This window comes from Cygnus atratus, chromosome 3 (assembly GCF_013377495.2).
Source record: "Cygnus atratus isolate AKBS03 ecotype Queensland, Australia chromosome 3, CAtr_DNAZoo_HiC_assembly, whole genome shotgun sequence".
Classification (NCBI taxonomy): Eukaryota; Metazoa; Chordata; class Aves; order Anseriformes; family Anatidae; genus Cygnus; species Cygnus atratus.
Window position 1 is genome coordinate 61,754,318 of NC_066364.1, and position 25,466 is coordinate 61,779,783.

The following is a 25,466-nucleotide window of genomic DNA, read 5'->3' on the forward strand; positions in this document are numbered from 1 at the left end:
CACAAATGGGAAAGTTAGAAAGCATATAGACGAAAGCTGTGTTCAAATGAGATTAAAAACAACACAAAACAAAACAAGAACCTCAGGAGGAAAAACTATTCTAAGTAATTCATATTGGGTTAGTCAGAAAAAAATACATAATCCATTACTAAAACTCACTCACGGAACATGTAATGAATTTAATTGCAGTAATTAATTCAGACATTTTATAAATTCAGGTTTCTCCATTTGTTCTGCCTCTGCAATCCGCACAGCCATTTCTCAGAGAATCTGAATTGCTAAGGTATGACCGCTCTTACTGGAACCAGTCCAAAGACAGCACTGCTTGTAATCTTCAGAAATTACTTGAAACGAGGAATTTGGACTAAACACGTTCATGAGGAGTAGAACATAGACAAAATCAAAGTTCTTCTAACAGTAGTTTAAATCCTGTTGGGTAAACTGACAGAAATAGTTGATTTCCAAGACATATTAAAATGCACTTGTTCATAATTAAAAAGTAAGAAACATATAAGATTTCTCTGATAATTTAAACGTAAAGTTGTCATGGCTTTGGCTGGGATAATTTTCTTCGGAGGCTCACACGATGCCGTGGTTTGGATTTTTGATGACAGCAGTGATACCAGAGGGCCGTTCAGTCGCTGCAGAGCAGTGCTCGCGCAGAGCCGAGGCCTCTCCTGCTCCTGGTGCTGCCTGGCCAGGGAAGGGGCTGGGGGTGCCCAGGAGCTGGGGGGTACATGGCCAGGACAGCTGGCCCAGGCTGCCCAAAGGGATGTCCCACACCGCGTGGCGCCGTGCTCAGCAGTAACAGCTGGGGGAAAGGAGGAGGAAGGGGGGTATGTTCAGGGTGATGGTGTTTGTCCTCCCAAGAAGCCATTACGTGTGACGAGCCCTGCTGTCCTGGAGGTGGCTGACACCTGCCTGCCGATGGGAAGTAGCGAGGGGATTCCTTGCTTTGCTGTGCTTGCACACCCAGCTTTTGCTTAACTGGTGAACTGTCCTCATCTCATCCCACAAGTTCTTGCACTGTTACCTTTCCAGTTCTCTCTCCCATCCCACCTGGGCAGAGCGAGTGAGCGGCTGGGTCGTGCTGAGCTGCCTGACGGGGCTAAACCGCAACACAGTAATCAGTAAGAGCTTCAAGGAAGCCTAGCTTTCCCTTCCCTGTAGCAACCGATCCATTTGGATGATGTGACCATTTAGTGTAATTCTTACAGAGAACCTAAAGACAGTCCCCAGGCTCAGGCATCAAACTGGACTGAAGTTACTGCCTGCTGCATCAGGAGCACGAACACAATTGTTGGATGACAACAATGACCGCCTACCTACCATCACACACACGTGCTATGTACAGACACATCCCACTGTTTTCTATTCATTTTCAGTAATGCTCAGGCATACACCACATACATGGCGATAGGAATTAATTGAGTGAGGTTTCAAAAGCAGGAGTGTATTCAGCTCAAAAGCTGACAGAAGGAAAAAGAGCACACACACATTTGCCTTTTGAGATTTTTTTTTTAATTTCACATAAACAAAAATTTAATTTACAGTATTTACAAGTATTTTAGTTATAGATTTGAAAAGAGAACCGAAGTATGGTAAATGGGCCAATAGTGAATAATGAATTTTCTGGAGACGGGAAGACTTGAGTTAGACATTAGAAAATACTTCCTAAGAGTGATGAGCTGCTACAGTAGATCGCCTGATGGGCTCATGGAGTCTTTAGGCAAACACGGAAGAGGAATGATACTGACCTGGGGAGAAGAATGAACTGTGGACCTCTGGGGGTCTCACTTCACCCAGCGATTGCATCCATTTAGAAAACATGGAAAGCATATGAGTAAACATGGACTTCATATTTAAAGGACAACTCTCAAAAATCACGCTAAAGAAACCTATGCAGGTCGTGATAGGAAATCTGTGTTTTGGCTTCAGTAACTTGGAAGATCAAAGGTGCTTTTTTTTTTTTTTTAGACATGCTGAAACTATTAAGATGAATTAAGTGCAATAGTTCTACTTACTAATACTGAACTGTTAACATTTCAGAGCAACCACTTATTTCTAGTCTTAGTTGAGAAAAACAGCCTTTTGCATGCAACTTTCGTTTCCTGGAATCTTCACTAGTGAAGAACTGACTACATACAAACTTGAATGTCTGTTCTGAGCAACTGGGACACTAACATACCCTGTTTTCACAGATGCCAGTAGATTTAAAAAGAACGATTATTTCTATTTAAAACTACATTATTTATTTACATAGAAAAATCATAAAAACAGAACATCTGATGCCTCCGTGTCAGCACAGAGTATTACCACAGTACTTCATTGTTAATTGTAGAGCTAACAATAAGAACTTACAATATCAGTGCAAAAAGGACAGCCAAAGAAGTTCTTAGAAATGTTGGGCCAAGGGTTTGTGATACAGGTTGTTTTACAAAGGATATAATATTCTGATGTCTCATATTCCACAACCTCCCAAATCACCTTTAGGAGAAAGGATGAGAAGAACAGCCGTGACAAGAGTAAAAAATCACCTGAAGCAGCTTGAACTGATGAAACCTTCTATGTGTGTCATACTGAATAGCTGGTATTTTATGTCAGTAAAAGGCATGAATATTAAGCAATTTTGAACCTGCAAACGTTAGGCTTTTTGACACCCAGTGCCAAGGTGCTATTCCCAAATACTCGGGAGCTTAAGCAAACTACTATTCCATCACAAGAATATGAGCTTATTAATTTAAACACAGTTCATAGTTAAGTGAAAATGCATAGGTAAATACCACCCAAGAGCTTCAAAAAGACATGGCTCAATTACTCAGTACTACAGAACTGGGAAAGCAATGCTGTAGCCAGTGAGGCATTTCTGTGTTACCTGTTCCAAAAAGCCACCACACTGCAGGTTGCTGGTAGCTAGATTGTCTCCTAGTGGAAATATCGTCACACACTTCCCCTGTTCTTAGGCTGTCTCTTACTACTACTGCCACCAGCAACAGCTGGAGACAAGACTCAGAGCTTACTGACCCATGAACACATTCTTGTCTCACTGTGGCCTTACGTTTTCAGTCACAGAGAGTAAATAAACAAATCTGGTGCTCTGTGCACCCTGTATTTCACAGTTATAAAACTTGCCAGGTGTCCCGAACAACTAAAATGTTGAAACTGCTTCCATTCCTTTGAGTGTTAAGCACACAGCACATAGAAGGGAGGTGGATAATTCAGGAGGGTGATAATTCAGTGGCTTTTGTAACTATAGTTCCAAAATCTTCTCAAAAATAAAAAATAAATAAACTTCATGATAGTAACAAGAACAGGCCAGTTGCATACATATGTATGTTGTGTAGCACAAAATACCCGTACTCCTGTGCTTGACTTTCAGCTTAGAAAATAACGGTGCTTTTCCATTACACATAACTATCCACCATGCCAAATTTTTCCCATATGCACATGATATATTTGTGTTGTTTCTGACCTTAACCTCCCTATCCTTAACTACACCCTAGCACCCTATGCAGCTCCTATTTATCAACAGCCTACAAAACCTGAAAGAAACGGCACCATTTTCAAGCTCTGCACAAGACACAGCTGCTCATCTCCTTGGTAAAACAGACTGCAAGAAGCACATTTCAGTGGTGAACCATATTATTAACTGAAAAGTCAGTTTTGTTGAAGATTTAACTGCAAGTTAATTCTGATTTCCAAAGCCTTCTTGTAGTACTACAGTAGTTGTACTACTTGTACAGTAGTTGCTGTACAAACTTTATCTTAGGAATACTCATGCCACTGAGAAATTTAAGGACAAAAGCACAACACTGGTTTCCCTTTAAAATCACTTGCTGTAACAAGCAACATTTCTGATACGCATATAAAAATTATCTTTTAGAACAAAGACAATTTTGTATAAACTACCTACCTCGTGTCTGCAAAAATATCCCTTTTTCCTGAACTAAGCACTAGCATAAACGTTTCCTACAAACAGAAAAAAACACCACCAAATCTGGACTAAGGACGAAGTACCTGGATTGAAGGCATTAGACTTGCAAAGCTTTTTAAATATAAAATTCTCATCCTTCGTTTTTCAAAATTATAATCTTACATGACAATATCCAGGGCACTTTCAGATGACAGTGTTTTAGGAACTTCAAATTATCACATTACTTTTCTGTTGCCTCCCTCTAAAATACATCTGAAGACAATTTGGTACAGTTTCTGAGTTAGGTCATAACAACAAAAAATGGCAGTCATTTTCAACCATCTAGAAAATGTGACTGGTTGGCAGAAGCCCTGTTGGTTTCTATGAGAAAACATCACATTGTTCTAAGAATTGCACCAGAAATACTCTGGAGGAAAGCAGGCTGATTAATTTTTAATAACACTTCCTGAAGAGTCTGTGGAACTACTGCCGATTACACACACCTTCCCCCTGCACCTCCGGAGGACCAGCCAGCACACTTATACAGGTGTTACCCAAAATGCGACAAGATTACACAGTATATCTAGACAATCCATCTGGATGCAGCTGTACAGAAGTAACAGCGTTTTAAAGAACAGCTGTTTACATCACAGGACTTCTGCTTTGAAGTTTAAAAAAAAAAGTTTAACGTACTCACTGAAATGTGCAAAGTAATGGCCCTGGAAGTACAGACCTCTAGTTGCAGAAAAGAACATAAATAACTGGTTCTTGGCGAAGGAATCAAATTCTTAAGTGACACAAGAAAAAGTTACAGGTATATTCTTACTTAAACAGTAGGATTTCCTTGAATACAAAACATTCTTCAAAAATTTTCAGAGAAAACAATGACAAGGAAAAGAATACCTCCAATACCTCCCGTACGTGATACAGCAGCTGTTTTACGCTCCTTCGTAACATCTCTGCTCTTCACAGAGTACTGTTCAAATAACAGAGAACTATTTTGTTCAAACAGGAAACAGTAAGTTATGTCCTATACACAGGTATTTCTGAAAGTGACAGGTTATTATGAAGCCCCCCCCCAGTTTTCATACTGTTCTCAGGCGCTACACTCAGTCCCACTTAGGATCCCACTGTACTAAGCTGTATACTTGTTATTCTGTTTCTGTCAGCGTATGTACAACCTGTAGATATTCATGATATAAGCCTGGCTCTCCATAATCTTCAGTAATGCTGTTCTTCATGAGCTTTTATTAAACATTTCATCTATCCTGGTTAGTCAGTAGGCCTGTAAGCAATCACAGGTTGTTCTTCACCAACATCTATCAACATATCTAATGGCACGTGGGGCTTGTCATAGCCCGAAAATTTGGGACAGCTTCTTGGAATGACTGTTTGTTGTATTTCTGTGGCAGAAACCTCTGGACCTGAAGAGTTACTACTTACATCTGTTTGGTTACTGTCAGAAATAAAGTAACTCTCTTTTACTTTACAATTCTGTTCATCATCAGAAGGGACCTCCTCTGTAATCTTCTGCACGGAGGACTCTTCCGCTTTGTCTGGTGCCTCTGGCGGAGGACAAGAAGATGCTCCTTCACTGAAATTCTCAGGACTGACAGCTTCTTCTTCTGGCTCTATATTCAGCAAGGCTTCTTTGCTACTCAAAGGCAATGTTGACTGGACTGGCATGACGCTTACTATAGAGATGTATTTTCCCTCTGATTTTGATTCTAAAGCGTTATCCATGTTCAGGTTTCTTATCACAGTGACCTTAAATGGGGGGGAAAAAAACAAAAACACTTTTAGTTCCGCATAATTCACTCATTTATCTGCTTTACCTTCTGTTGAAGTTTAGAGGTTAAAAAAAGATACAAGTTCATAATATAAATGTAATGTTTTTACAGCCAATTCCTGCAGAATTAGCAAAATGAGAATCTGGTAAGGTCATCAGCCTGCATCTATGACTCCAACTGTTTCATTCATACTTCTATCCAAGCTCTCAAAAATACCTTCTACATGAAAATACATTTGCAAGGATCAAATCTGTTTCATGGGTACAATCTCTGCCCACGATATTTTTAGTCATCTGAAGATTTAAGCTGAAGTCTTTCTAGTTATTTCTTTTATATCACTAAGCACTCCCTCAATTCTGCAAGAAACTGTAACGTTTTGCTTTGAAAACTCTACCACAGGAAGAATATATTAAGTCATTCAATGGCCTGGCTCCAGCTTGTTTTGAAACATTAAGACGTGCCTTCACGATGTTTAGACTCTTCTAATTTTGTTTTTCCTTTCTAAGGTATTTTAAAGAATATATACAAAAAACGAGGAAGGGTAAACTTTGAGCTGTATGATGTTGCCTTCTAAAGCTACTAGAAAGCACAGGGAGAAAGCGCTATTCAATTCAAGAGTCCTTTCCAAACTTCGTAATTTGTTATATACGTGTATCACAGACTACCAGCTACTTTATATGAGCTACGTTCTTAATGAGACATAAACAGTTTTGCAAACTGTTTTTGGGATACTCTGTAAAATAATTTGACTGAAAATATTGGTTGAGGCAAATTTGGAAGAAAGGAATGTAGGCAAGGAGGAGAAAAGGAAGAGAAAAATAGCGTTAAGAAAAGCTCCAAATAGGCAAAAAGAATCTCCCAGTCCATATTCGTGTAAGAGCAGAGTGCATTCAAAACCAGATGATCAAATCTGACTGTGCTTTACAAGCACCTTCCTTGATCAGAAGGTTACGGGGCCTTATCTTTACATTCGTACCTGCACAGCGTGCTGACTTCATTAGAACTGATTACCTCCCTTCACCTCTCAATTCAACCCCAAAACCTTCCCTTCAGTTGCCCCGATACCTGTTTATGGTACTGTGTATGCTGGATCAATGAGATTACTGGAGTTAAAAAACAAAAAAAACAACCACACACAAGCAAATGCTCCTTGGAGAGAAGTTATCTGTAATCTTAGCGAGCAATTTAAATGATCTGCAATCTTATCTGATAGGTGTGTTAACACAACTAAGGTGAGATGGTCACCTTGGGAATTAAAGATTGCCACCAGGAAACTTTTTTAAAATTATTATTATTATTATTAAAAAAAAAAGACATTTAAGGTGAATTGTAACACTAAGAATCTAGCTGCTCTTCAGCCATCATCCTCTCTGGACTTTCATTTTCTGTTGTGCAGAAATAGTCAGAATACCACGTAGAGAATGTCTGGGGTAATTCTGCATGAGTCGTATAAAAATCACCCATTCATAAGAAGCGGATGGGTAATATAGTTGCAGAAACCAGAATGCAATAGAGAATGCATAGATGCTGAAAACGTTATGAACAGTTGGTATTCACGTTACCCATTTACAAAACGTATTTATACAGATATAAAAATAAAATATTAGTTACTTATGCCATACTTAAGCTGATATTGAAGAGACTAGCATCTGTAGCTTTTTTGAGGGTAGCAAAAATCAGACTCCAATAGTCACACAATATGTGACAAGAGAAGACAATCCATTATTTAAGCTGCCATACTTGCAGAACGTGAATTAAAATGAAATGCTATAGAAACTATGGCTAAAAGCTGCATTTACACCCCTACCCCAATACCTGTATATGCTGTACCACAGCAAAAATAAAAACCCTGAACCAAATGAGCTCTTATTTCTGTCCTTTTAATATTGCCACGTGGTTCTAAAACAATAGTCCTAAAAGACACTACAGGAACGTCTCATACTTTACAAAGTTTCTGCATTTCACGCTGCTGACTAGTAATGCTTAGAGAAAGACCCTAGGATAAAATCAGTGCTTCTATGCAAGAAAGACATCCAAAGACTTCTATTCTCAAAAAGGAAACTAGTTTTCCTGTCTGTGACACAAGGTGGTACAAGCAAGATGTTGCAAGACACTCCTATTCCACAAAAGAAGGAAGCCATCAGAAGAAAAAACCCTTGTGGGTTTCCTGGTAGCAAAGGTTCTTTAAGAGTCGCTTAGTCATGATTTACAAGATAATTTAGCAGTTCACGCATTCATTTCTAGCTTCAAAGAAAATAATCAATAAACCTTACCACACTAACTGTAATAACATTTAAAGCATCTCTAATAACAAGTGCAATTAAGATATGGGTTACTATTTTAAAACAAGTGTTACCATAAGTAAGTTAATATTTTTCCTTTAGCTGTTACTGATAATGTATAGAATGTTACCATTATTCTTTCTTTATCACAAGCACTAATGAAGTAGCTTCTTCCTTCTAAGATGGTAATTCTTTGTGGTAAATATTATTCAATGACATTTGCAGGGACATGCAATTACTATTTCTCTAAATGAAAAATGTGTTGCATAATCAAAATGACCCAAAAAATCCAGAGTCACAGAGCAAATTCGTAAGTGTTCTGTGCATATCTGTAAGGGATCTGGAAATTCAGTGAGAGAAAACAACCTTGTCACCCCTGTCAGGCTCAGAAAAAGCATCAACAGCAGAAAAGTTGACTTCAGTGTAAGCTAAAAATGCAAGCTGATGCTTTTCAGTGAGGTTTTGTCTTATAGAGCAAGTGTATTTTCTACCTACTAAAACACTGTCCACCATTTAAAGACAAGAGGCATGAATAAAAGATAGCAAAGTTTAAGTAGATGGAGATGCTCACAACTTAACGGTTAAGTTATGGACTGTCTCCTTTTAAAGTGGATAAACCTGTATCACGAATCTTAGAACAAAAATCTGGTATCACACACAGGAGAAACTGAAATGACTCAAGATGATGGGTGGAAGGAAACAGCCTCTTGAAATACTTTTTGTGAGATAACTGAAGGAAAACAAATGTCTCTCTCTACAGCTAAACTGCTGAAATGCTGGATTGCTGTAATCAAGCAGAAGACTAGCACAATGAAGTAAATAATCTATCCCATTTCACTAGAAGTATATTCCTGGTAGGGTCTTGCTAGGAATAAGGGTGTCTCAAACATTTAGCCTTACACCTTCTCTAATGACGGTAACCATTCAATGCCCATACTGAAAAGACACTGTAGAAGTAAGACCTGAATATGACTGCAACAGCACTCTTGGGAGGTCCTAAACAGCATAAAGATGACATTATAAAAGCTCCTGAAATCTAAATGGAAATGTATTTTTTTTTTGTTTGTCTGACTCTCAGCTAGGCAGGTGCTTGATGATTGCTATTTCTTATTTTTCCTTCAGAATTTCAACTTTCTGAAAGTGACTCAAATGATCTGATCTTATAGTATCTACTTGAAGCCATCAGGAAGCAGATCAGTGTAAGGCAGCAGTCTTAAGGTGGGACATCTTGCCTAGTCTTCTGACGTATGGAAAAACTCTTGAGATGTTTCACTTTCAGACAAGCTCAGGTACAGCACAAAAGGTCTGTGATAGGGTCTCAGATCTCAGATGCCTGGACAGATAACTCTTCATATCATTAAACTTATTATTCATATAAATTATTGTTTGCATTAATGTATTCATTAATGTAATCGTTTAAAATATAATTTTAATTATATAAAAACGAATCACAGGTTATTAATTATTCATTTTACATTCCCATATTATTTACATCAGCTGTATTAAAACCATCTATATGAGCTCTGCAATTTATACTGTCACCAGAGACTTCAGTGGAAATGGACAGAAGGTAACGGTCTTTACAAATAGGTGTATTGTATTCAGTCCCTTAACAGCAAGGCACAACGTGGAATGTGAAGCAGACTGCGGTACGCTGGAACCTATGAATCACCAGAAAACATATAGCCCAGTAAATTGAGAATATGGACACGCAGAAAAGTTTCCACAAGAAAGTTAAAGTGTGGACTTGGACCGCACACCAGTAAGCTCACAGGAGTTAAGTAGCACATGCTCTGCTTGTGATTTCCTTTCTTCTGTTCCCTTAGATGTGGTGTACCACAGTGGTTTTGGGAAGCCTGAAGAGCAATATGCTCAATGCATAGCACAGTCATCTAGATGCGGAGACTTTTGCTAAAGCAAATGGTCTTCAAAAAAATTGTTCCGTGCACGTAGGACAATGGTATATATTCAGACAATTACATACGGGTGTGAAGATGAAAAAAAATCTCCAGTATCTCACTGTTTTCTAAAGGTCTGCCTGATGTCAGAGTCTAGCTGCAGAGTCCCTCAGACAGATTTATCTCATTTGACTTTCTACTAAGTCTACAGTGTGGATGGCTCTCTCTGAGCTGGTCCCATGGCTCCCGTCCAAGTCCATGGAGAGAAAAAGGTACTTTAGAGAGTGCTTTGTCTGACCAGACTTACATATTATTGCAGAATGAGATGCCTGAGCTGCATAAATTGATGGACTAGATTGCTGCTTACTATAAAGGGACCTAGCATCACTGGCTTGGACATCTTCACTCAGTCAGAGCAATCTCACCTCCTAATATTCCACTCCAAAGAAAGCACGCTCCAGGGGGATATTAGGTGTTGAGCTACCCTGCACTAAGGAGTCTCTTTAAGAATCTTAAGTTGAAGAACATGGAATTGAAGATCACTGCCTCTTCTCTCCAGAAGTCTTATGAGACTTCCTGTATCTGCCAAGAAGATACTCTCTTGATATGATTACCATTTAAGAATTACTACTACCTCACATGGCAGTTCTTGAAGATTTTTTCAGCTACTGTTGTTTATTCAGCTGTTGTGACTAACAAGATACCAGAAGGACAGTATAACGGTACTGTCAGCTATTCCACTCTTCCCTGATATGGATGCATGGAGGCTTCTACCGTTCTTTAAGCAGCATCCACTCCATCTTCTACATACATTTGCAGGAAGCTTTTAAGGTAGATCTGACTGTCTTCTCTGTGATTGCTCAATGTAAGAACAGATTTCCCCTAGCAGTTTTTCTTCACTCTTCCTACAGTGCTATTATGTTGGTTTTTTTTTTCCCCCCCTCCTCACTCTGCACATCACTAAGAACATTGTAACACCGGTATCACAGTATTACCAAATAACGAGTCTCATGCATGTCCAGTGACAGGACAAGAGACAATGGGCACAAAATCAAGCAAGAAATCCTACCTGAATACAAGAAAGCAGTTTTTTTTAAATTGTAAGGTTGGTTAAAAACTATAATAGGTTGCCCAGACAGGTTGTAGAGTCTACTTCCTTGGAGATGTTCAAAACTCAACTGGACAGAGTCCAGGGTAACCTGTTCTAGTTAACCCTGCCTAAGCAAAGAAGTTAGACAAGACAATCTCAAGAAGTCTCTTCTAACCTCAGTAATTCTGTCTCTCTGCTACTAGAATGAATACAAACCTGTCTATGTACATACACAATGGGTTTTTCGAAACTAAGTTCTCAAAATAGACCAAATAACATTACTTCAGTTAAACAGAGACCAAAGCCTCACAAATACAGCAAATACAACCTACAACAAATACAGGGTATCTGACTGCAGAGGCTATCAGAATGTAAAAACTGGTATCAATGCTAAATTTTTTATGAGATTATGGTAAAAACAATCAGAATGTCCATAAAGGTGTTACCGTTATAAAAAAAGTTACCGAGTTGGATATTAAAAATCTGATATAGATAACAAGTCTGAACTTACCAAGGATTTTGGCAGTTTTATGTTCCTCTCCCTTAGCTTCTTGAAGCCACAACATAATGTCAAAATGATGCCCATGATCACCACAGCCACACACACAATGACAATGTTTTGTGTACCTAGGAAGTTATAGCAAATTCTGTTAAGAAGTTTGGAAAATAAACCACTGCTGTGCTGTGCCATTTAGAAAAAACATAGAAACTGCTATAGCTCAGGATGCAGTATGCAAATTTATCAATTTAACACGTTTTTTCACTGAAGAGAACTTAACTTTTAAAGCAGCATACAAAGTAAATAAAAATTACAACATAAGATTTCCAATTCATATAACAGTCGTTTTTATAGAGGTAAAGAATTTTTATAATTTATTTTTTGTTCCTTAGAGATGATATATGGGTATGAATTTTTTTTAAAAACACATTTTCTATGTGAGAGCATATTAAGCAATGTAAGAATTACTGTGCATCTCTGTACAATAAAATTAAAATGTGAAATCCAAAACAGAACTTTTATCTAATATTAATAGAGGACTCCATTAGTCCAATTTGCCTTTAAGCCTTCCCCCTCAACTACACTGCTCTTCCTGTGCATAAAAGAAAAAATTGATAGAAGCAGTTGTGTTCTCTCTCTTTTCCCTAGTGAAGTTTCGGACCATAATGAAGTAACATTAAAATGTTTGTAATAGATTACCAGAGATACAAAGATGGGCTACCAACTAGCTACCATTGTTCCCTTTAATTAAGAAAAAGCAGATGATATCTCAACTTTATTACAAGTTCAGAGTTACTTCAAGTTCCAGAATAACTAAATGCATTTTTTACAGTGATGTGACTCACAAAGCCATTTATTAGAAGATAGGTATAGTGCTTCCAAAAGCCATATAACCCAATAAACAATCAATTTGTCAGTTGTTAATTATACCAATGATCAGGTGTAATGAAACCAGTTTTGTAATACCAATGAAGCAGGAAAAAGCACTCAGAGAAATCAGGGTTACTTGAAAATAATACATGATTTTTGAAAGTTTTTGGAAGACTTTTGGGAGAGTGCATTTGGAAAAGAATGACCATGCTTTTTCTTTTTTCATATTCTTCTCTCATAGATATCCAAGTGATCTCATGACTGTATCAGAGCTCAAATACTTTGCTGTAAAGTATCTCTAGTTAGACTCATTAAGTTCGTAGTAAAATTTTAGAATTCTCTTACTCGTAGTTTGCTCAAGAGGAACCTGAATGCAGCTTTCTTTGGATGGGGCACCAACTATCAGATTTTCAAACAAACTTCCCTTTGCCGAAACACAGTAAGTAGAACCATTAGGAGTAACTGCGATGTCTAGGCTACATTTATCCGTCTGACAGTCATATATAAAATACTCTTCTTTAACCTTAAAAAAAAAAAAAAAAGGACAGACATACATGTTATATTTATATCATTTGACTCAATACATGATAGATGTTTTAGTACCTTCCAACACTTCTTAAATGTTGCAACACCATTAGGTGTGGCTGCTATATCTACATCCTTGCAAAAGCTGTGAACTTCAACTATCAATTTATGAGCTACCTTATGATGGTTTGTTTGATGAGACCACAGTGCTTTCATCTAAAATTTTCGGATGCAGAGAAAACACACTCTGTCCATATTCCATACTTTCATTCCTAATTCGCCTGTACCTAGATGCATACAAAGGTTAACTGTAAATAACCACATGTACTACCATTTTCCTAAAATTCACCCTCTATGATTGCTACATAAAGTGGTATCAAAATCTTTAATATTCTGATATGAAAGGTCTATCTAGGTAAGTGAAAGGAGTATAAGCAGTTATTCATGTTTTAGCAGGTATGCAGAAATAACAGCATGTGATCCAGTAATCCTCTCTTTCATGTACAGCTAATGCAATTATTTGATTCTTGTTGGAAGAAGTGCATTTGGACAAACTTTCAGACCTTCAAGTCCTCTCTCTCACTGCAACCCAGGTTTTAGGGTTTCGGCAGTCCTATGTTACATTTGACTGCTTTTTGTTTTCCTGATATCTGTGGGCTCTGTGTGTCAGAGGAGAGAATCCCTTGTTATGTATTTAAAACACACAAATAAGTGTTTTTTAAGTTTTTATTTTGAAACATACCTGAGTTGCATTATCCCAACAAGTCACCTTGTACATGAAATCTAAGTTGTCTGTGATCCAAGACTGAAACTCCATAGATGGAAATACAGGATGGTAAATATCAACTATGATTTTATCAGCATGCCTTGAGAGATCCAGTTTTGGAGGTCCTATTTTTCCTGCAACACATTTGACCTTTACTATTAGTCCAAGGTTTTTAACACAGTATTGAGATAAAGAAATCTAACAAAACAGGCTACTTGTAGTTAACTTTCCAAAATTCATTAGATTCAAGAAGACTGATATGTTTACTTGAATGTTGTTAATATTATATAGCTGCAACATTGGGAAATAACGGACGCATTTCGATACATTAGTGAATCTGCTTCTAAAATGGAAATAATAGAGATTACTGTTAAGAAATCAAACTTTCCTATGCATATAAGACCATAAAAAAATCACTGATAACAGAAAATCTAACAAAGCAATTATGCAGATGTGAATGAGAACAAAACAAAGTACTGCTGACTATACGCCACCATGAATTATGCTGAGCTAAAAACAATACCGTGCTGAAACAAAGGCTATTTGAAAACCTAAACAAATCTTATCTTTAAGAATAATAGTCAGGAAATCTGATTTCTGGTGGCAATAGCCTATGTACATTTTTAATATCTAATGATCTAATTGAATATTTGAACCTTGTCCAATAGGAACATGATTTTATCTCTCTTCTCCATCCATGGCTGCCAATTTACTGCCAACATTCAAACTCATTATTATTACCATGACTTCTATCCCTCTGTCAAACGCTTGAAACCCAACACTGATTTTAAGTCACGAGAGCACTGAGTAAGAGAATGGAGTAAAGAAAAAGGAAAGCATAGTGGGGAAACAAGGAGACTTTCTATTTCTCCATCAGTGCATAAATCCAGTTCTATCAGAAGCACTGCCCAAGTCAGGGAGAATCTCCTGGGCAATGTCCTGTGAGGTACTTTGTGAATGTAGCATATACAAAGGAGATATCTTAGACTTTCCTCAATCTGTCATGGCTACTTTGTGTCCCCCATGCAATGCTGGAACCCCACTGTTTTGGAAAGGGTGGCCTAATGTCTAGACACACAATTTACTATTACATTACCATGTGAAAAGTGTGATTTCTCCTGAAGCAGCCCAAAGGATTTACATGAAGAATGACTCTTACTTATTCAGCTGCAGTGGACTCCTATTGCTTCTTTAGACATGGAAAGCTGCCAGTAAGTGGGATTACAGTGTCAAAGATTCAAGTGGTTGGTCATACCTTCAGAGGAAAGACTCAAGTTCATATCTCAAGGTATGACCAACCACTTGAATCCAACTTCTACAATGCCTAAAGGTCCACAGCTTTCAGTGGCAATTTCCTACCCTACTCTAGTATCTGGGCCACCGGGCAAGAATATGAGAAGGATGCACAGAATGCATTGTCAGCATCATTTCCCTGCCTTGAAAAGTTTAAAAAAACCAAAAAACTCAAATACCATAGTGACAAGTCCCTAGAGAGACAGCACTACGGAAGTTCCTACTGAACAACCATCATGCTTTGCTTTGTCCTGGACTCCTGACTTTATGAGACAGAATAATACAGCAACAAGGATACGATGATCATTAAAAAGAAAAAAAAAAAACATTCTGGGAACGGAATTACAAGATCTATGATAGAACTTACCATGCTTTTGCAAAATAAACTCATTTGTTTCAACATACTCAGACTGTTCTGATCCAACAACAGCTTTAACTCGAAACCAGTAAGGAGAAAAAGTTTCCTTTACTTCCCGTGAGAGATCACAAGAATTAGTTGAGATGTTCACACAAGTTGAAACAGTCATATAGGTACCTGGGCTGTAAAACAGAACAAGCAATAGCTGTTATTTCAATGGAACAATACTGTACAACACACTGCCTGTGATAAAACAACACTGCAGGTGACAGAGCACTGACACAGGTTGCCCAGAGAGGCTGTGGAGGTTTCTTCCTGGGCAGTCTTCACAAGCCACCTGGACATGGTCCTGAGCACCCTGCTCTGGGTGTCGCTGACTGAGCAGCAGGTTGGACCAGACAGCCTCCAGAGGGCCCTTCCAGCCTCAGCCATTCTGTTTTTTGGCAAATTTTATCTTAATTTACACTTCGGCAACCTTTACAGGACGTCAGCACATAAAAAAAAAACCAAAACTTATTACCATGGACTGACTGTTTTTGTGCTTCTAGAGAATATGAGGTACAGGAAATGACAAAAAAGTATGAACTTACCTGTAAGGTTTCATTTCCACAACAAAATAAGGAGTTTCAGACGTAGGCTGGTACTGCCAACTCAAGACGGTTTTGAAATTTTGGGATGTTACTACAAGGTTTGTTGGTGAAGGCACTGGAAGAAGCAGAACAACTGCACTTAGTCAAATATGAGAATAGTCAAATATATTTCTAAATACTTTGGAAAAGGCAACGTGCTAGATATGACTGGAAAAATTAGACACCAAAACTGCAAATTGTTCCCCCCCAATGGACCCAGTTTGCCCTGAGTACAAACACACCTGAGCCCTGCATGCTGATTTACTATTCTTTTCTCCTACAGAGAGAGCTTTCTTCCTGCTTGCAACCCTGAACCTCAGATAACCTTTGTCCACCGAAAACAAGTCTGTCAGACAGCCCCTATCAGGTTCATCAGGATGATTACATCCCTATGTCAGTATTACACAGATAAGCCAGCAGGGCCAATAGTATGAATTTACTGAAATTAGAGATTAACCCAAGAACCTGCAGATTTCTCTGGCTCTTCAGAACTGAACCGGAAAGAGGAGATGGGGAAGCCTGTTACCAAACCTGCAGAATCCAGGCTGTGTGCTCCAGGGACTCCTAATGCCTCCTGTCTCCTAATGTCTCAGCCTTGCCAAAAGACAACAGGCCTGCCGGGGAAAGCTTGGATTCAATGTGAATTTCTGACGATGACATTTTTACATTCCCAGCAGTACTTCTGGAAGGCTAATAAAAACCTACCAGTTGTAAGGAATTTTAACACTGAAACTACCATGTAGGCCCATACTCATGAGATTATCTGAAGTACATTTTATTAACAACACCAGAGGTGAGGTAGCGACACACAAATAAAAAGTAGCACCAACAGTTTCCTCACACAGCAAACTTCTGAGCACCAACAGCAGCAGGGAGACTGAGGGAGCAGCTGCACAGGAATGAAAATTACTTAATTCTTTAACTATTTAAGGCTGTCACATGGCATTCAGAAGGGGAAAAATGAAGGTCACTCAACCATTTTAATTGCCACTTAGCTTCTCAGTGTCTGATTTGGCATCATTAATATTCTGTCAACATAGCTTTTGTGAAGCATTGAAAGGTAACTTGTATTTGACCTGCTCCAGGCTGCTGCTTGTTCACAACACAAATGCTTCTACTTCACTTCGTGATATGTTGAGGGAAAGTAAACAGTTTTCATGTCTTGAAAACAAGACCACAAAGATAACACTTTACAGAAAGCAATATCCAGAGGCTGAGATATGCCATTAACCTCGAAGATCTGATACACATAATATACATCACTCCACAAATGGTGCTGTGGTTTAGTTACTTCACAGAATCACGCATCTGATAATATGTACAAGAGTGGTATTTCAGTTATTGGAATAAAGGAACCTAATCATCAAATTCTCAACCGCAAGAAAAAAAAGGTGACAAGCTGACAGAAGAGGTGTCAAAGCACACAGATGTCACACTGTGCCATAAAAATAAACACTTGAATAGAAATAAGAATGTGATCCCTGCATTTTTATTTTATTTTGTATATAGGTATTACCTCCAGTTAATGAACAATCGTATTTTCTTTAATTGAAATCATTAAGCATTTCCACGTCTTAGCTATTCCAAAATGGTTCTTAAATAAGGTTTATTATGCCAGCTAAGCATTTCTCTGGTGCTTATTACCACATTATGTCAGCAAATGCATTTAGATCTACTTAAGTATTTTCCCAACAGCTCTGTAGGAGAAGCGAGCTTTATTCTCACTTCACACTGGGGGATCTAAGGCACAGGAATGAAACATGCACAAGTACTTGTGAACGCTGAGCGACCAGTGAGAACGAACAAGAGCCTGCCAAGTCACTTCTCCCCTTCTCTTGCTCCAAGAAAGTCCACTCAACCTAGCACTCTGCTCTGCCACCCAGAGATGATTTTAACATGCTCCAGCTGTGAGACTACAAAGGAACTAGAAGAAAACAAACCTTCCTCATGGAAAGCCAACTTTCTTCACAAGTCATACCCCATTCCCAGCCACTAGGGAGGTCACCACCCCATACCACAATGGCACTACAAGTTGGCCACGATCACATACAGGAACAAGAATTTACACAGACCATCAACTCATCCTTTTCATCTGTACTGTTAACAACTTTGTCTCCAGTGATAAATCAGTCAAGCAGCATATCCCTCTCTTACCTTTCACTCCATATCCTTAAGACCTAAAGGATACTCTTCAGCATGAGCTGAGAAGCTAAAATTTTTAACTCTATGAACAAACGCCAGTAGAGAAACAGGTTTATAGCACACTTCCTCTCACCTCATTAACCTCTCCATGTTTCACAAGCCAAGAATTACCTATTTTACCCATTAAAAGAATTTTTCTACGAGATGACACCTTTTACTCCTTTTCCCTTACTCTCCACAGGCACTGTCCATCTTGTCTCTCAGGCTGTCTAATGGAAATGTAATAAATTCAATGTAAACTGTTCTCAACTTGCATTTATCTATGAGATTTGCTGGCTCCACTTGAAAGCCAAAGAAGGCCTGGGTGCTCATCTCCTTTCCCTAATTACACTAGTTATTTCCATGGAAGAAACTATCTCTACCTGTGAAGGTTGCCTAATCAGTTCGAGTCACCAAGGACTTCACTCATCAGCTCATTTAGCAGCACTCAGAGGCTGAGCTTAAGTCACAGCAGCTTAAAGATACACAAGTGAGTGCTCAGCACTACAGCAGTTTAGACCATGGGACCTCAAAATGGGCATGGAAGTAGACAATCTAGTCTACTTCTACTTTCTAAGGGATTCTAGTCCCTTTCTTCAGGCTTATTAGCTATCCTTTTTTTCTTCTTTTTTTTTTTTTTTAAAGCATCATAATCGTCTAGCTCACAGGCTGTCTCTCAGACTTCTAATGATTCAGCAAGTTCTAGTTTGCTCCCAGTTCAAATGTGGTGATGTCTACCCGCAGTGAGCCCTGCTCACCTTGTTCTGTAAGACAGCACTACAGGCCAACAGAAAGGCAACAGAGACTTCAGCAACCATGATTTTGCACAGAATTTGAATTAGGTACATGCATTATGGAAGAACATCTGAGGAACTTCAGCAGCCCTATGCTCATAGAATAAAGGAATAAAAGAAGGTAGGCCAGTAATATCTGTTTTTTTTTGTTTTGTTTTTTTTTTTTGTTTTTTAACATCACTAAAAGAAAGTAAGTATGCTTGAATTTTGAGGATAAAGAACCAGAATGTCAGAAAGTAAAATTTGGAGTGAGGAGGGCTAAGAGCAAGTACAAGCATGATCACAGAATGTGGTGGATTTACGTGGCAAGGTTTTGGTAGCTGGTGGCTGTAGGGGTGGCCTCTGTGAGAGGAATCCAGCAGCTACCCCATGTTAGATAAGGGCCAGTTTCAGACAGCTCCAAAGGGACCCACCGCTGCCCAGAGCTGAGCTAATAAGAGATGTTGTTTGTGCCTCTGAGAGGATATTTAAGAAAGCGGGGGGAAAAACGCTTCACAACAACAGCTGGGAGAGTGAGGAATGAGAACCAAGACAGAGCCAAGGCAATAAGCAATGTTGTCTGTGCCTTTGTGAGAGCAGATTTAAGAAAGGGAAAAAACAACAACAAAAACAAACTGCTGCACAGCAACAGCTGGGGGAGCGAGGAGTGAGAAGCAGCCCTGCAGACCCCAGGGTCAGTGCAGCAGGAGGGCAGGAGGTGCTCCAGGCAGGCAGCAGCAGTTCCCCTGCGGCCTCTGGAGAGGCCCCTGGTGGAGCAGGCTGTCCCCCTGCAGCCCATGGGTCCCACACGGAGCAGATCTCCACGCTGCAGCCCCCCCGTGGAGGAGCCCCCGGTGGAGCAGGTGGATGTGGCCTGGAGGAGGCTGCGGCCCATGGAGAGCCCCCGCAGGAGCAGGCCCCGGGCCGGAGCTGCAGCCCGTGGAGAGGAGCCCACGCAGGAGCAGGGGGGCTGGGGGGAGCTGCTGCCAACCCGTGGGGGACCCGTGCTGCTTGGGGGGAGGAGGTGGAAGAGGGCGGATAGGGGGAAGGTGTTGGTAGGTTTTTTTTTTTTTTTTTTTTTAAGTTTCTCACTGCTGTAACTTGTTAGTAACAGGTAATAAATTAGATTAATCTCCCTGTGCTGAGTCCATTTTGCCTGTGATGATAATTGTCGAGTGATCTCCCTGTCCTTATCTCAACCCTTGAGCCCCTTCCATTGTATTTTCTCCCCCTTTCCCTTTGAGGAGGAGGAGTGAGAGAGTGGTTGTGGTGGAGCTCAGCCGCCCACTTGAGTAAAACCACCACGCAGGGCAACCTAGAAGCAGAGCACCTAACAGAAAGAACAGAGTGCAACCACATAGTTGATCTTGGCCAACTCACGCTAGCATCCATTTATAACCAACACACACAACTCAAAAAGAAATGTGGATATTTATTTGTTCATATACAAACAGCCCAAACTAACTAATGCTCCCATATCAGTGACAAAGACCTCCACTGATACGACAGATACTGTTGTATGTTTATATATATGCATATATACACACATGCACAACATATTACACATACACTGCACATATTGGGAAGATATTTGGTTATTATCTTCACTGAAGTATTAGCATTTTGGAGACATTCATGTCTTCAGCTAACCTGCACAGCGGACAGGAAGGAAATGCATGTAAGAGGGGATTAAAAGCCAAATGCCACTGAAAGACTTTTGCTTCTGAAAATCTGAGCAGGTTAAAATATGTAAACTGAGAAAGGTTTCTGTGCCTGCTTGAAACTAATCTGTCCTGTTCACTAAATAAATGTTCCTGAACAATACTACCTACGGAAAGTACTTGCGAAATAAAGTTTATAGCAGCCACGTATTCAGTCAAATCTATTTTAAAGTACGTACAGAAGGACTTAATATTTCGTAAGTGTAGATGTCCCACTTACTCATTGAGCCTCAGTGATCCAACAGCGAAAAAAGTAAATCAATGAACCAGAGAAGGGGACGTTTCAGAGATGTAAAAATGAGACAGACAGCCTCTATACTGATGTTTCTTTCTTGCCCAACACCAAAGTTCCTTCTTTCCTCCTAGCAGATGCCACGAGGCATTACCATACACACAGAGGCTTCGTTACTACTGTTCACAAAAGCAGAGCTTGACTGAACGCCTCATAATACATGTAACTGAGTAGGTGCCAGTGAGCCCACAATGCAGACCCTATGGCACAGCCATCTGAAACAACGCTGACAAAGATCCACACAGCTCTTTGAAGCTCCACACACTGAACAAACTTCACTCAGGTACTGAAGTACAAATTGAAAGCTTGAATCGAAAGCTTAAAAAGAAACTGTCAGAAAACATGTGAAGACGCATTGTTTGAAAGTGCTCCTTTTTTGGATTTTCATGAAAAACAAATAAGTCCTTATAAACCTCAAGAGATGCATCACAGGAAAACAGTTTTAAGCCATTTCTGTAAGTTAAGAGACACAACAGTTCTAATTTTGCTGTGGATTCCTGCCAAGTGGTTATCTCACCATTTAGCCTGTTAAAAGACAGCCAGACACAATGCTACAAAACTGTCATCCTGTGCTACTGGCAAGGAAAACAGCGTGCCTTCCTCAGGCCAGCCCCGCGCTCCATCTGAGCTCATACACCCCCTTTAAGTGCACCCAGGAAGGGCAGTGGCTTTGGTGCCTTTACGAATGTAAAAGCCGCGATTCTCCTCAGCTGTCACCACCACTGAAGGAGAAAAGACAGCAGTAAAAAGATCAGAAAAATCTTCACTACTGCAGGGCAGCAAGGTGCTGGAGATCCCTGTCCCTGCTGCCCGCTTGGCTGCCTTCTGGGTTGCATCCGTGGGAGGTTTGCAGGCACTCGCCTTCGCCTGCTTTGTTGTCCCTCCAAAAAGAAATCCTGGGTGTATACTTCTCCTGTAATGCCGCTCCTATCCCTGGGTGGCACTTCCTTAACAGAGTCATTAAAAGAGAGCTTGAGTTAGTGCATGCAACAGCAATTCGGTGCAGAAGGTTCCACTCAAAGTTCTCCAAAGATCTTCAATTCCTTTCTAGGAACCAGCATTCAACTTACAAACGAAGAGAGTACAAAAACTAGGGGTGAAAATTAAAGCTGTTATGCTTTTAAAAATACTTGATGAGTGAAATAAATATTCTTGGTTGTGTGAAATCAAACACTAGGGGCAGTATTTAGTGCCATTGAAAACAGCTACTATTTACAAAGTTTATTTCCTCACGGAGTTTGCTTTAAAAGTTTTTGTTTATGATAAAAATCTCAACCAGGTAATATTCTGTATGATTTTTTTTACCCTTTTATTATAGCTGATACGTCATGGTACAGCACTCTCTATTATCAAAATTTTGTCTGCAGCTGGACAGAAGAACTGCTATGACTGCCAGTAATCACAATCAAAACAACAAACCCAAAAGACCAAGATCACCACAACACAACTGGAAGCCAGCCACAAAAAGGAAGTTCACACACCTCCTTGGAAATTTGGCTTTCAATGAGCGAGAAGCACCTCAAACTGCTATCGCAGTCTCCAAATCTGCTTCCACTACAACTGCAATCTTGACCAGGGGGGCCTCCCTTTCTGGATACTTACACGCCAACAGCTCCCACCAGCGAACACCCAACTCCGCGGTGAGTCACGGGCACATCTATGCAGACGTGCTAAGTGCCCAGCTGCAGAAAACACAGCGAGCGTTCAGCTATTTGGACGACTGCTGCCTGGGAGATGATGACCGGCAGAAGAGCATTTCCTCATTGCACACTCAGCCCGAGACACTTTATACTACCAAAACACTGAAAGCCCTATTAAGACTTCAGAAAATAAGCACTCTATCATAACAAAGGAAAGCATCATAAATACATTTCAGAATTCCCCGTCTCCTACTCTCATCTTTCCACTGTAAGCCAACACATCTGCTTGCAACTACATAATAATAAAAATGAAATAAAGTTACAGTAATGGTCTGTCTTCACAGACATAACCAGCTTTTTCATCCATCTAATACACAGCAGTATCTACTAGAACTCCCTCCATCACATTTTTATTGTCTAAAAAACTAAGTTTTTGCTCAAAGGATGAAGTCTCTGAAGGGTATGGTTACAGAGGCTGTGGCCAACCTGCGCACTAGTCACCAGGAAAAACTCTACTTGTGTTTTCAGAACACAACTCAAAAGCGCGTGCTGCTCCTTTGAGGCTTTGCTGCACTCACGCACAAAAAAATGAGCATTTTTCTTCTAGGCAGCTTGACATATCTCAACTATCCCACAGCACTTTTCCAGAGCCTTACAGTGAGGCAATTAGTGTGCTGGACTAGGCTGGATTATGGCAGGTCCAATTCACAGTAGTGATTTACTGTACTGTGCTTTTTAACCTCAAAATCACTTACTGCAAAGTTAAAACATCATGTTTTATTAGCAATAAAAGCATATCCTTAGAAGATGTGAAGTCAGATCCCCAAGGCCACTATTCACCATCCATATCAGGCCTCCTTACTGCTGAAACCTTGAAGGAAAGGCGTTCTGGGCAAGGTTTAACAACCTGTTGCCGCAATGAATGAGCTGGACGTAAACTACCCTGTGACGCACCAGCAGAAAGATGACAACCCTCCCTGCCCCAAGCACGGGGCAGGTAAACCCCAGCAACTTTCCAAAGTCCTGCAAGGTGTGGTCCGTCACCATGGCCAACCAAGCTCAAGCACTGCAGTTGGGCACGGACCTATGTGATATGAAGCCCCTGTAGATCCACATTACATGTTTGCAGGATCCAAAGAGCATGGACACATAATCAACATTTCTGTGATCAACTGCTAACATTTTAGGTATACGGCTCTTTCTGTGGTTAGAGCTTGAAAGAGCACTGCTGTTTTCGCCTAATGTGCGGACATGCTTTCTATTTTTAAGCCCTTTCCCAAGGAACAGAGCCAAAGACACCTTTCGATAACCCAAAATGAAGTGCACGTTCTGTTTAGACCCAAGCTATTACATTAGACGCAATCTTTAGTTTTATTAAGCTGTCCTGGCTCGAGGAGAAAGTCGCAAACCAGATTGACTATTTCTTCCAAATTTTATTTGCAACAGCTCTGCCGGAACCAGATGTTCCTGGCAGCAGTCCAGCTCTCTTCCCAGTCTGTGCCCGGCTGGAAGGTGCCCCAGGCACAGCCCCGACCCCCACGCCTCTGATTCAAATCCCCGGTTTCCCTGCTTTTTTTTGTACGCATCCGTTTACAAGACACAGCGGACTGGCGCTCTGCGCACACTCCCCTCACATTACACACCCCAAACGCGCAGATACCCGAAATAAAGCCTGCCACCCGCCCCTAACGCACCCCTGAAGGACCGCGGCGCCCCCAGCAACGAGCACCCAGAGGGCAGAGGCAGCCCCGAGGGCGCCGCTTCCCCCCGGACCCAGCCCCGGCCGCCTCCATTTTCTCGCTGCCGCGGCACGGCCGCTGCCCCGGCGGTCCCTGCGCCCCGCTGGCCCCCGTCCCGGCTCGTTACCTGCGGGCGGCTGCTCCCCGCTGTCCGCCGCGCTCCGGCCGGGCGCCAGCAGCGCCAGCAGCGCCAGCAGCAGCCGCATGGCGCCGGGCATGGCTCTCGGGGCCGCTCCGCTCCGTTCCCCTCCCGCTGAGCGCGGCGCCTGCGCCCTGGCTGCGGCGGGCGGGCGGGCAGGGCCGGGAAGCGGCGGGCGGGCGGGCGCTGACGAGGCGGGGGCGGCCGGGAGGGTCGGCAGGCGGAGGGGCCCCTGGAGGGCGCATGATGGGCGGCGGCCTCGGGGCTTTTTTCGTCCCTTTTTTTAAATTTTTTTTTTTTTTTCATTTTAAGTGCTGATACAGATTCGTATCTGGCAGCCCCAACCGCTGAAAGAGCTCCCTCCTCCTCGGGGCTTGCTGGGACTTCTGCTCTCTGTATCCCGATTTCGCTTAAAAAAACAAAAAAAGAAGAAGAAAATTCGAACGCAAATGACCTTTTCTAGCCTGCCCTCTGCTTCTGTACGCTGTTTTTTTCCCTTGGCTCTCATGTTTGTATGTGAACACTAAAAGCACCTTAAAAGCTAAAAGCACCTAAAAGCACCTAAAAGCTCTTTCAAGTTTGTAGCAGGAGCTTATTTCAGCTGGTCAGGAAGACAATATTGGCTGACGCAGCGAGGGCAAGAATAGCAAATTGAACTGGAAGGATGGTACTCATTGTCCAGAGACCTTTGGAAACAGCAGTTTGAAGCCATCTATGTAGAGGAATCCCAAATTACACTGAGAGATTTTAGTCTTTCTTATCAAAACGTGTTCACATTCGCTTCCAAAAATTACATGAAGTGCTGCCAAGCGAGACGGCGACGGCAGCCCTTCCCATCCTGTTCCCATGCCCCTGCTCAGCGCCTCGGTGCCTGGTAGGTTTGTGCCTTGACCGCCCGGCCCGGCCCAGCGGGATGCTGCTGTGCTCCCCGCAGGTCCCTCGGCCCCAGAAGGAGCCCGGCCACCAGGAGAAGGGTGCGGAAGAAACCCCTTCTGCCACACACCACCCCAGCTGTGGGGGGTGCAGCCGTGTTTCGAAGCTCCTGCCACAGATTCTGCAAAGAAGTCT

The 25,466-nt window shown here is 41.1% G+C and overlaps 1 protein-coding gene across 1 annotated transcript; it reads right to left on the bottom strand.

Annotated features, from left to right (window-relative positions):
• Nucleotides 1–1,498: 1,498 nt before the first annotated feature.
• IFNGR1 (interferon gamma receptor 1) lies at nt 1,499–24,555 on the bottom strand. The gene is made up of 7 exons (XM_035539003.1): nt 24,387–24,555; nt 15,875–15,989; nt 15,294–15,466; nt 13,610–13,767; nt 12,688–12,865; nt 11,485–11,600; nt 1,499–5,680 (listed from the first exon to the last, which is right to left on the bottom strand). Exons 1-7 carry the CDS (start codon nt 24,475–24,477, stop codon nt 5,186–5,188), a joined length of 1,326 nt encoding a protein of 441 aa, XP_035394896.1. The 5' UTR covers nt 24,478–24,555; the 3' UTR covers nt 1,499–5,185.
• Between the last annotated feature and the right edge of the window lie 911 nt (nt 24,556–25,466).